Raw genomic sequence first — 13,687 nt, forward strand, 5'->3', positions numbered from 1 at the left:
GTGTCTCCAGAGGGAGTTTGTGTGAAGTCTAATAAATGTTACATAAATGTCAGAGTCACCTGAGGAGACGGAGTTCTGGTTGGAAAATGGGGTTGTTAGAAAGTTAGAGAGAAATATCATTAGTTATATCGATCAAATATAAACAGGTGTTATGTAAGATGCCCTTTTAAAAGACGTCGGGTGGCTCATTCTACACTAATGCATCATATTTTATAACATTAATAACATACAGTGTGTTTTGAGGACAGTGAGACCAGGACGTGTAGTAGTCCCACTATGGAACAAGTTTTGGTCCATTCACTCGAGTGTTTTCTGTTCACATGTCTGAGTGAATCTAATAAGAAGTGTTCCTCAGTGTGAGCACGCTGCTGCACCTGCATCTCTGTGACGCTCCTGTTTGGACCGGAGAGTTTCATGTTTTTCATTAAAGCACTTTAGGTTCCCGTGTGTCTGTGACTCCAGCACAGCTCCATCTAACCTTGACCGGGGTGGAGATCTAATCAGACAGATTAGAGTCAGTAAAAACACACAGGTACGGCAGGTGTGTGGCTTTAAATGCAGGAAGATGTCATGGGAATACTCAGAAGGTCAAAAAGGAACATTTTAAATGTCCAGCCTTCCTGACTTTCCTCTTTCTCTAGCTCTCTGTCAACTTGCAAGACATCAGTAGTCAAATTCATGAAGATAAGTTGATTATGTTGCAGTGTTTTGAGCTCTCAGGGCCACCGTAGTTTAAAAAACAAACAAAAAAAAAACATTTTGAATGGTCTGAAACTAGAAAAGCACAAAATTAAAGCATTTACTGCGTCACACTGTTTAATAGGGCTGGGACAATATGCTTTTCTCCCGATTCGATTCTTCTACGATTCGATTTAAATTGCGATTCGATTTAAATTGCGATTCGATTTAAATTGCGATTCTACGATATTGCCGATTCTCTCGATTTTTAGTCTGCATTTTTAACATTTATCTGCACACAAATACTGTAGGAGCCTATAAATTAACATACTCCATTATAAAGTGAATTTAAACCCTTTTCAAAACCTGTACTCTCTGTATGTAAAAAAGGCTAACAAATGCACATTGCACAATATTTAAAAAAATTCTCCCACCCCTACTGTTTAATGAAGAGGACGATCAGTGTCGTCCAACATAATTGTACTGAACTCACTTTTTTTGTCCTCTGCATCAGGATCAGAGGTGAACAGGTAAAGTCTGCCAGGAACAAAGAAAACTACAATACAGTGTGTGTGTGTGTGTGTGTGTGTGTGTGTGTGTGTGTGTGTGTGTGTGTGTGTGTGTGTGTGTGTGTGTGTGTGTGTGTGTGTGTGTGTGTGTCTATGTGTGTGTGTGTGTGTGTGTGTGTGTGTTAGCTCTGTAATGGAAGCTGCAGTGAGACGACCTCCAGCCTCTGGCGACCCTGACAACTAAGGACTTGCATGAATGGCTATAATGTTTTCATTTGCAGATATTATTGATAATTTTTGTTAATGTGTCCTGAATGCTAAAACACAGTAAAAACACACACACACACATGCTGCAGTACAGCGATGGTGGGCACGCTGGTCCCAGTGAGCCTGCTGGATGGAGCTCTGGGAAGCCTGGCAGCCGGTCTCTGGGCTGGCACACACCCTGACCCGCGGCATATGGTGCATGTGCACAGCCTGCTGGCTTATTTGTCGCCGGGTGACCTGGACCACAATAATAGCGACGGTTTGAACAAGGTCCGCTTCGCTAAGTAACACCACGACAACGACAGGCCTGGTTTTTTCTGCAGCCTCACACACACAAACACACACACACTCTCACTTCAATAACACAACAGAACATTTACAAATTGTAACAATATCCAGCTGAACATGGAGAAAAACAAACTTCACCCCCACCATCCCACATTAGTTTAGGTCGTTTATAAAAACAGAGAAGAGCAAAACATCCATCTTATGATTAATATTTATTTTGCTGTATGTAATATAAAAAAGGTCAGACTTGTGTGAGTGGCTAGAGGCTCCAGTCTCATGGTCGGGCTAAACATCTCAACACCAATAGGATGGATTGGTACACTGGCATTCTGCACAGTCATGTTTCCTACAGGATGAACCATGCTGATGCTGCTGCTATTTGTAAAAAATATACACTTTACCAAGGGGTGTTTTGTATATTTTACCATTACGAGACAAATATTCACTTTAAGCTCTTTGACCTCCAACAACTTCTGGTGGTTCATTAGCTTCAAGCGGTTAGCCGCTGAATATGACCGCGCTAACTGTTGTCAATTAAGATGAATAATCACTTATATAGCCACTGTACACATTATAGCTCTTGCAATCAATAGTAATGAAATAATGTAGTTTTGAATGCCTTTTCCGGTTTTTAAAATATTATATCAGGGAACCTCACCAAAGGCAAAAAAAAAAAGATGTTTTTTAATAATCTGACAGAAAGCCCACTCTCTCTCTCTCTCCTCCTTTGCAGTCGTCACAGACCACGAAGGCAAATATTGAAACATTTTCAAGGAGCCTCTGTGACATCATCGCTCTTTAAACGCTCCTGAATTGGGACACAGCTTCTCTCTCAGTACAAACCGATGCACCAATGAAAAGGCCTAGACATGCAGTACGGGGGTGTGACCAACCGACCAGCACCAGGGAAGGACGTTTGTTATTATACATACAACTATTTTATCTATTTAGATTTTTCTGATAACTTTACCTCTCTGTATCATATACTAAGTCTCGTTAATTATCAATACCTGCTATCTGTTGACCCTGAGAAACACATAAGAGCAGATCTAGAGTGTGTGTTTGTCAGAGTGTGTGTGCTGCTTGTAGTCAAGAGATGATGAATGACTGAAGAAAAAATCAGATCTATAATCTGTTTTGTGTTTTCTGCATTTCAGTTTATGTCAATATACAGCGTCTGTATCTTGTGTCATATTAATCAATATCAAATCTGCTTCTCTCGTTCTGTTGTTCCCTCGTGTTCCAGTGTGACACTGTGTGCACAACTGGGAAGTAAATAAGTAAAAAATAAATAAATAAATCTTGAAAATGTAGGAAAGTTTGTGTGAAGTTCACCACAAAACATTTAACATAATTAATGCAACATTTTAGTTTCATCTTCCATCCTTGATGCAGCATTAAATGTGAAATGAACCATTGTCAAGTCTTGAGTTACAGCTAAAAACTGTTTCATGAGGTCACACTGATCTAATCTGTTCATCATTGACAAAATTTGAAGTTGTTTCCATAGGACTGTACACACAACCTGAAAACAATATGTCTGCCACCCAGAGGAGTGCAGGAATAAAACAAAATAATAATAAGAACCACCATTAAAAAGCAGCAGAAGCAGGTTGGACTCACCGGTGCTGTCATCGTAAACCACAGTGACCGTCTTCCACTTGAAGAAGTGGACCAGGTCCAGGATGGCCCGGCTCAGGGAGGAGAAGTCCGGGTAGAGGCTGACGTAGAAGACGTCTCTGTTGTCCGACACCTGGTGCTTCCACTTGGTCTGGATGTGCGGCACCCCCAGGGCGTTGCAGATGGACTGGACCGCATTGGCCGAGGAACTGTGAGAGGGGCCGAAGATGGCTGCCACCCCCAGAGAGAGCTGGTCGCAGGCTGGAGAAGAGATATATCAGACTCGTCAGTATAGGGAAATAAATAAATAAATGTCCATATTAGGGCTGGGTTTAAAAAAAGAGATTTTCTTCATCTTCATTTTAAAGATCCGATATCGATTCATAAAATCCTTAGATTGATCTTTTTATGTATGTATTTTCCTGTCCGTTAGTCTCACACACTAACTAGACAAGATCACAGAGCAGCGGCCTGCTGTTTATTCAAATGCGGGCTGCCGCCTTGGTCAAAGCGTGTGAGCACAGACCCATTACGGGGAGAAAGACCTCCAAGATGTAGAATGTGCATTATCGAACAGAAACACACATTTCAGGGCCGGTGACTTGTATCATCAGAACAGACATGTCCTGCGATTTTCAGCCTCTTTTCATATTTACTACGAATATGAAATATGAAACTGTACTGAAGAGTTGCACTGTTTACATCTGGAGTGGGTCATGTTAAATAAACGTGCATAATGTAACTACTTTTGGGTCAACTTTTTGTAAACCTGCGTTTAAAAAACTTGCGTCGACCCGCTAATTTTAGTGGGAAAACGGGTTAAGTCTTTATTCAATGTGTATCTACATTTTTGATCTGGTGATTTTCTGTATTTGGTTTATTTCCCACAATTTCTGACAACTTTATTTCTGACTGACTCCTACATGCACTGCCCTTCTTGCTCCACAGTCATTGTCACAGGCTCGCAGTTGTTCAGCTGAATGGACATCAGTTGTAAAAAGGTGGATCTCAGCCGGTCGAAAGGGAGGGAGCACAAGGAGACACAGAATAGAGAGAAGAGAGAGAGGAAAGAGGAGTGTTGAGCTGCTTACAGCGGGGAGACCTTTTGTTGACATGAATAATAACCCTCATGCCTGAAGTATTTTTTGGTTTGGAGTCTGCCTGTGTCTATTTGTTGATCTAAATGAACTAAAACCCACTGAGCTCAGTGTGAGGGAGAGAGGGAGGGAGGTAGGGAGGGAGTCGACTCCTCTGCTGTAACGATGCAGAGGAACAGAGGAGGTGTGGAAGAGCAGAGCCACCTCAGCAAATACACAGTGTGCAAGCCAGGCCCTAATGAATGAACGAACCACTGTGTGTGTGTGTGTGTGTGTGTGTAAGTGTGTGTTTAAGTGTGTGTGTTTCAGTTTTCTCCACAGCCACTAATCCAATCGACTTCAAACACAGTGAATTACTGAGGACTCAGGGAAGTGCAGTGGCAACTGTATAAAAATAAAAATTATATACTTTGGATGAGCTGCTCGGAGAAAGTCGAACAAGACACGGGCTCCCCTGAAAACATGATTTGTGAACATTTTGGGTGGTCTAGTTTTAGTTTAGTTTTATTTATTTGCACCATAAAAATCAAGGACAATTACAAAAACAGAAATGGAACAAGAATAGTAACTGCAGGAGAGTTAAAAACCCTGCATGGGCTTATATAAAAATACCTTAGATAAGAAAAACATATGTATGAGTGTAAAATGATTAACTATACTAGGGAAGGAAAACTATTGGGAGTCTTGATAAATCAGAAATTAATCAGGGATGAAGATATTTATATTTTAGGTCTCAAAAAATGTGAACAATCTTACTCTGCAATGCATTTTTATACATCTGCCTCAAGAAGAACCATGTGTAAAATTAAACTATGCTAATGTATAATTAGCGCATGACATCGACGTATCGCTATTTCACTTTAATGAAGATAATCTCACATGAGTGGCGTGGCTTCTTTAAGAATAGCTCTATATGTGTGTGTGTAGTTGTGGTGGTTGACAGTGAAGCCGACGACCAGAGCAGAGGAGAGCGAGGAGTAGGTGGAGGTAGTGGAGCAGTTGTCTGCACAGTTTCAGCTGCTTGTCAGAAAATAAACGCTGCACTTGGCTCCTGTGCTGCACTTTAAAGTCAAGTTTGAGACTGGAGCAGCTCATAAGTCTCTCCCTGTGTGTGTTAGTGTGTATGTCCTGAATAGGAGGAGAACTAGGATCTACTAATACTGAATACACGACCTCTGTTGCATTAGATTTCCAATGACAGCTTTCAAGGAAATGCAATCAGATAGATATTCAAACCGGGGCTCATCTTTGCAAAAGGCTCAACTGTGTACTCAACTTATTTAATATAAGTGAGTTGGCTAAATCGCTGAGACAGAATATAATGGGCCGTAATTGATAAGAGACTTGAAATGTCAGTCTGATGCACACACAAAACTGGTAGATTATAGCACTTTATTGGCCGTCTCTGGGGGCCAAACAGGTCTTTGAATTACTGCCGCTGAGTCATTACCTGGAACCAATCAATTCTCTCTGTTTACATTTGAAGTGCTCAGCCATTTCTCCCTCGCCTGATTATAATTGTCGCAATCTAAGCCACTGCAGCTCGTAAGCCTCGAACGGGGAATACATTTGCATTGCAAATCTACTACGGTATGAGTATATGCACACACACACACACACACACACACACATCTGCCATTTTGGCAAGAGAAGAAGCCATCAAACTGGAGGGACTGTCACCAAACACAGGGGGTGGTCACTTATCAGCTACTTACGATGCCGTCAAGAGATCCAACACCCATCCACACCGTGACTCATGTCACTCTGTGGGTTAGTGGTGAGGTGGGGGTGGGGGTGGAGGGGGGAGTGGGTTAGAGGGGGGGAGGGGTGATGACTCATGCCCCGTTCAGACCTGCGTCAACGTGGTCTGATCACAGGTGGTCGGCTCTCAGCGCATCAGTTCACACCTGGCGACCACTTGATCTATTTCTATCTCCACTCTGAGGCCTCGTCCACATGGAAACAGAAACTTTTTCTTGTTTGTTTTGAAAGAAATCTCCATAAACACAAAAAATATCTGTGTACACACGGATCCACTCAAAACGCTGCAGTACATACTCCAGGTCTGTGTGGAGCGTTGTAACGCTGCCACACATATACACCAAAAACAGAGAAGAAAACAAAAAGCTTGCACGCTGCCATTAAAGGGGACCTATTATGCTTTTCCAGCTTTTCAGACAATATGTTTAAAATGCTGGATACTTCAACATTTTGGCAAATTGGCCCATTGTCATAATTTCTATAGTTTTAGGAGTAGGTTTGTTACCTTTAATTGTCGATGCAAGCTAAGAGCTGCTCAGAGCTACGCTACGGAGGCTAATGGGATTTCTTGGTTTCCCTCATCAAACTCATCAAATACACGATCCATACACGTTGCCTTCAGGGACAGTTTTTCAGCAAGCAGTCTCTGCATTTACCTCTAAAACAACTCTGTCTGGTAACCAGGGTCCGACGTTAAGGTTTTTTCGTACTTGCCCTGTCGGGCAAGTACTTTTCAAATCTACTTGCCCCATCTAAATTCTTACTTGCCCTGCCTAGGTTTTTTTTTTCTGGTTGTGTGGTGCATACTTTCGCTCATGACTTATATCTTACTAAAATCCTTCCTGTTGACTATACACAACACTACACAACACTTCTTTCTTCAGAAAGCAGTATTTATTATTATCTATAATTGCATTTAAATGGCAATCATTGCAGACATGTAAAATTAACTGCTATTTCACATTATTTGACCAGTAGCAGTTACATCCTCCATGCCCTATCTGAACAGGTGAGCCACCTGTTTAATGCCCGATCACAGTTGAAATCTTGAACTGAAGGGCCTTTTAATGGCTAAAACATTAACCTGGACAACATTTTAACAGATAGCTGGCTCCTCCAATCAGATTTTATTCTTTTCATTGCATTCACATGCTGCAGTGGACAATTTAGCTTCAGTATTAATGCAGTATCTAAAAATATATATATATATATTAGAAAAGACCAATTTAAAAAATAATTTTGAATATGAAAATGTTCATGTCCATCTATATGCTCTCAATACTTGGTTGGGGCCATTTGACTTGAACTACTGGAAATAGCCTAGACTTTTCCATGTTACTCTAGTTTATTGAGTTGCCCCTGTAAAATGTGGGACATTGAAACAACAGTGACAGGCAAACAGCCAATCATATGTGTCAAACTCAATTTAGTTCAGGGGTAACAAACAGCACAATTTGATCTCAAGTAGGCCTAACCAGTAAAACAATATCATGATAGCCTATACATAGGCTATATTTCAAAATTTCTATTTTTCCTCTGTTTTAGTACATTATTAAGATGTTTACAGTTAATGAACTATCCTTTTACAAAACATATTATGAACCACCTGAAATTTCTTGATAAAAATATGTGCAATTTAAAATTTTCACACTTGCTGAGGGCCGGACTGGACCCACTGTTGTGCCGGTTTTGGCCCGCGGGCCGCATGTTTCACACCCCTGGTTGTAGCGCCGTCTCCACGTGTGTTTATTGACAACAGGATTATAACCTAAAAAGGGCACGTTAGCTCGTCGGTATGGTAACTAAACGGTGCGTCTGCCCCGAGTCTGAAACAGCGGCGGCGTTAATGAAGCAGCGTCAGGCCGCTCACCGTCAGTGAAATGCTCGGTGAAATCGCCGATTACGGCGAGCCGCGAGCGACGTACCTATCTCACCTGGTAGAGCACCCGCTGCAGCGACCCAGTTCGATCCCACCTGACAGTGCCTTTGCTCCGCGTCAACCCCCCCTCTCCCCCCGTCTCTCTCCAGCTGTCCTTTCAAAATAAATGCATAAAAAGTCCGAAAATAAAAAATAATAAAATCTGAGTCGGTGCTTGCCCGACCGGGCAAGTCCGCGCAGGTTCTACCTGCCCGCCGGTAATTTTTACTTGCCCCGGGCAATCGGGCAACCGTTATTGTCGAACCCTGGTAACGTTCTGTTATTATCTCATAGCGTGGTGAATGTGCAGGTCACAACTTCTCCACAGGAGCGTTTTGAACCAAGAATTCCCATGAGCCTCCGTAGCGTAGCTCTGAGCAGCTCGCGGCTCTGCTCTGCCGTTCTAAAAATAGCTTACACTGACAATTAAAGGTAACGGACCTACTGCTATGACTATAGGGATTATGGCAATGGGCCAATTTGCCAAAATGTTGAACTATGCCTTTAAAGCCGTATCTGTGTGGAAGGGTTCTATAACTACCGCTCTACATGCAAACACACAGCAATGTGCTGTTGTTTTTGTTGGATCCAGAGAGAGAGAGAGAGAGAGAGAAAGGTATAAAGAGGTTGAAACAGTAAAATATTTCAGGTCCATTATAAACTGTGTTGGACTAATCAGACTGTGTCAGGGGACGACAGGAGAGCAGGACGTCCTTCACATTCGTCTTCAGGCTGCTGACAGAATGAGTTCACATGTGGTCCAGTTCACCTCTGGATCTGGTTTGAATTAGTCCGGCTAATTAATCTAGTATCAAACTATTAATTCTGCTTTTCCATGCCGATGCCAGTAGCTGGGCTTAGCGTATCGGCCAATACCCGATACCGATCCGATACCACTGTTGAGTCAAGAGATACGTACCTTTCCTGGAGGCCTCGAAGCTGTCATAGATGTTTATCCTTTGGATGTCGTAGGTGAGCGTGGTGTTTGGCAGTAGGGTTCTGTTCCTGTTGATTGTGTTTAAAGCAAATTTAAAGGCTAGTTCCTCAGCACCTGATGGGCCGCTCTCAATGGACTCAAATATCCCCCCTGTCAAACAGAGAGAGAGAGAGAGAGGCAGTTGATTAGCGGGGTTGAAAACGGAGAAGATGCTTTTAACAGTAGCCTGTGGTCCATGTAATTAAGTTATAACTTAATTACACGGACCCTTGTTGCACCAGTAATTTGAGTCAGAGGAAGCATCTCAATCACAGCGAAGAGGAAGAAAACCGGGTTTGCACTTTTTAAAGCATCAGCATCAGTTTGATAGAAAACAGGAAGAAGAAGAAGGAGGAAACACACTCTCTCTCACACAGAGATGGGATTGGATTGGATTCACTGCAAAACAACTGAAGGCAAGTCGCTCCATTTTTCTTTACAGGTGCTAAGTGATTAAAAACAGGAGCAGGATGCACCGGCTGCACACTGAGCTCTTCCTGAGCCTCACACAATCACACACTGACAAAGTACAGAGTATAAGCACTGTTTCTATATGTTCCCAAGTCAAGAGGTAGTTACATCACTAACTCATCACTCATCCTTTGACCATCTTCAATTACCAGTGGCTCACATCTTTTATCAAGAGGATTGTGATAATACAACTTAATGATTATAGTAAAGAAACATGAAATATACATTCTCTGTCTACAATGGTGACCTATATACTATACAGTAAATATATATTATTAAAGCCTTGTAAAACGTAAAATCAAACGGGTGTATTATTTTGTGACGGGACCTCTTGAGTCAAGTAATGGCGTATCTTATTGTCAGGAACGGTAACAGCGTTATAACGGGGGATAACAGTAACTTTTTTGATTACTCGTTACTGAAAAAAGTAGCGTAACGTTGTTTATTTATGGCGCCGTTATTCCCATTACTGCTGACATCAGTGTCAGTGACCAGTGGCGCTCCATATATAAAAAAGCTCAGTGTTTCCTCTACATTAATTTACTGTAGGAGTGGCGGGCCGCCATTCCTAAATCCTAGCCGCCGCTCCTTCATTTTATTATTTTTTTTAATTGTCGCAAATACACCACCGCCGCATGTCTCCACTCTCCACCTTCACAGCAGAGTCCTGCACTGGGGCGGGTACTCATGAGTACTATGGTAAACTACAGATAACTATCTTGCTCAGTATCTAGTCTTTGCACCTTTTAAAATTAGCGGGTCTGATTCTTGTGTCGGACGTCACGCTCGAGTGCTAGTGGAAAAGAAAAAAGAAAAAAAAAAGAAAAAACTGAGTGTGCCAGTCCGCTGGAGCTTGTATATGATAAAATGCTGTGCTGGTCCCCCCTCTATTAGTCACTGTGGTTGAATTAAATGAATAATTGTCCATGTAAATGTTAAAAAACTGGTAAACAGAAATTTTCTCTTTAACCTTTTCCTATTTGAAATATATCTGCTCTCTCTCCCCCCTCCCTCCCTCCTCCTCCAGGAAGATGCTCCACTCTCTCATTGATCCATCGATTGATCCGTTTATGAGTGCTCTCTGCTACTCCTCTGAGTTGTGCATCTTTTAAAGGAAGGGCATGTTGGAGTAAGTGATGTTTACTGGATCGAGGGCGCGGCGCAGAAAGCTCAACAACGTTCAATAACTCTGCTCCAATCAAAGTGTGATGAAACTGTTGCTGCAGGAGCTACACACTCAGCGGAGGCCCGGCTTTACCCAGAGGGCCACAGGAGGCTCCTCATTCAATATACACTATATCTCTATCTAACACACACATATACACACATCTTTCTTCTCTGCAATTATATTATTGTCCTATTTTTCTGTGCTTTCTTTTATTTGCTTATTGTGTCCTCCATTATGTGTTTGGTTCAATCTACCTCACCATAGTTACACTTGTCTGCAATCACTTGATGAAGGATAAAAGAAGATATTGTTTTGACATTTAATTTAAGATTAGTGTGAAGTGAGAGCTGCTGAGACTGTGAGTAATAAGTATTATTTTATATTTTGTAGCTAATGCAATTGAATACAATCAGGAAGGAGCTTTGAAACTACACAAGGTGGTAAACACTTTCAGGGATCAGATGAATGTGAGTAAAATGTTGGTGGTTGCAGGGGCGTAGTTTATGGGGATTACAGCCCCAAAATCCAGGCAATATAACCAGTCATAATTGGTCATGCCCGATGCACACTGGTTAAATATGAATGTATATAGGTCTGCATATGGGTGTATGTAGGTTTCAAATAGATTTCTATATTTTTATACATGTAAAATTTTTATTTTTGATATCTTGATAAGCAATATTGGTAGAAATTATTAGAGGATAATATGATAAAAAGGGACAGTTCACTTCTTCCTACTCCCTTTCAAGCATGTTAAGACTGTTAATGAATATAATTCATTAATCAGCAACCCCATGTTCAACCCGAAGTGACGCCCTTGGGTGGTTGTTTCCTTGTGTTTTTATTCACACACATTTACATGTCCACTGGTCTATTTGTACTGATTATTCACCCAGGAGAGGTTTATGTCCCTGTGGAAGTGCTGCAGCAGCCAACACTGTGTGGAGAAGCTGCATATGCTCAAGCCCTGAAAAAAAGCCTTTAATATCCCCAAAGGATGACCTTTGACCTGTGATCGCAGAAGCAACCAGATCCCGGGGAGAATTTAATTACAGTAATGTGTCCGGTATGAAGTGGTGTAATGCCTTTCCTTGAGAAAAAAGCCTGTGAAGTGTGTTTAAAGGTGCAGTGACAGCCCTCCAGTGGATACAGCCACAGCAAATGAATGGACACAGAGGAGGGGAGGGGGGGCTCGGGGGGGGTTGTGGTGGTGGGTGTCAGCGATCAATGCTCTCTGATTGCCCCCGCGGATCAATCAATCAGGCCCTCCAGGAGCAGCGCAGAGCAGCAGCAGCAGCAGATTGAAGTGTGTTGTTTGGGTTAGGTTGAGCCCCTACAGCCGCACACTGGTGGCTCAGTGTCAGTCATGTGGGCTGGGGGTGTGGGGGGGTTCGGGGGTCCGGACTCTGTGGTTTATTTACTCCAAGCACTCCACTGAAGGACCCTCGTCTAATCTAGACATAATCCATACAACAAGTACTGCAGGCCCCCCGACTGTCAGCAGCGATTACCAGCAGAAGGAGCTGATGCTGCTCACCAGCCCACTCTTTAAATATGCTCTTTTTTAAAAAGGGAGGGGGTCAACTTCCTGGCTTTTGCTTCTTTACCATTTCAATGTGCTATTTCACTGAGGTGGAGGGATCCTGCTCCTCCCATCTCCTTCCCATTCACACCGGCTCAGAGACATGAATCTAAAAAAGATCAGATACACCATTCGGTTAGGGGTGTGCCGATAGATCGATTATTAGATCCATCGCGATACGACACGTTAAGATTCAATAAAGATTCATAAATGTTCAAAAACTATTATTTTATATAATAACTTAATGACAGGAAAGCAACCGCAGCACACGGAACGAAAATAAAAGTCGCACATGCCGCCCGGACACCTGAAGGAACGGATAAGGTGAAGATGGCGACAGCTAACTCTTTAGCTGTGTCCCGATTCAAAAAGTCTGTTATGCTGCAGCATCGTATTGTGTTGCTGTCAGTATCCATGCATAACAAATGACAATGTATCTTTTCCTGGAACAGATGGAGAAGCTTGATGCTCCTCAGGCTGAGAGAGTAGCTAGCATGGCCAGGTATATTATATTAGTGTAATGTAATTTTAACGTTAACTAACGTTAGCGAGCATAACAACCAGCTAAAACAGGTTGGTTAGATAGATTTGAACAGTTTTCCTTTTTTCTAAACCAGACCAGACAGAGAAGATGCAAATTGTGATAGCTAATCGTTATAATCGTTAATATCGTGATAATCGTTGATTAATCGAATCGTAGCACCCTGAATCGTAATCGAATCGTGAGGTGCCTTAGATCGCATACCTCTATATTTGGGGATCAGAGAATAAATTTTACAAAATATGGCGCCCCCTCTTGGTGTTTTATGAGAATCCTGCAACAATAATTTCTGAGTAGCCCCCCCTTCTTTTTAATGACTTAATTTTGTTTCTCTTTTTCTGTTGCCTTTCCCTTGTTACTGTTAATTTGCAATGCATCTATTTATATTTTCTAAGCATTGCTGTTAATAATCTATCCATAGTTTTTTCAGTGGATGTCTGTGTTTGTCCATGTTTGGGCAGTGGGATGTGTTGTGTCATGGGGTGGCTGTTGTTCAGAAAAATAAAAAAATGACCTTCCTGTACAGTGACTGTTGTATTCATGTTTTGTCATCAATAAAAAAGACCTTTGAAATAAATAAAAGGGGGTTGTTGGGGGGGTTATTTTGTGTTGGTGCTGGAGCCTGGAGCAAACATCAACATAAAGACCTCTGACAGCGGCGGCTCTGTCGAGAAGTTTTCGTCTCTCATTAGTATTCGTCTCGTGGGAGTGCCCTATTTTGCATGTCATAATGAGTTTGAAGGAATTAATAAGCATCAGTTAAGCGGGATGTACTATAATTGGAAAGCTGAGTGTTTGGAAAGGGTCCGTT

The 13,687-nt window shown here is 42.0% G+C and overlaps 1 protein-coding gene across 2 annotated transcripts in view; it reads right to left on the reverse strand.

The window, feature by feature from the left end:
• Positions 1-13,687, reverse strand: part of grik2 (glutamate receptor, ionotropic, kainate 2) — a gene marked incomplete at both ends in the record, with an annotated part of 312,879 nt that overhangs the window by 201,479 nt on the left and 97,713 nt on the right. For both annotated transcript variants that reach the window (XM_083989928.1, XM_083989929.1), the window contains 2 exons: positions 3,366-3,623; positions 9,058-9,225. In XM_083989928.1, the coding sequence (XP_083846054.1) occupies positions 3,366-3,623; positions 9,058-9,225 (426 nt within the window). The remainder of the gene's footprint in view (positions 1-3,365; positions 3,624-9,057; positions 9,226-13,687) is intronic.

The sequence above is a fragment of the Trachurus trachurus genome (genome assembly GCF_905171665.1).
Source record: "Trachurus trachurus genome assembly, chromosome: 16".
Lineage (NCBI taxonomy): Eukaryota > Metazoa > Chordata > Actinopteri > Carangiformes > Carangidae > Trachurus > Trachurus trachurus.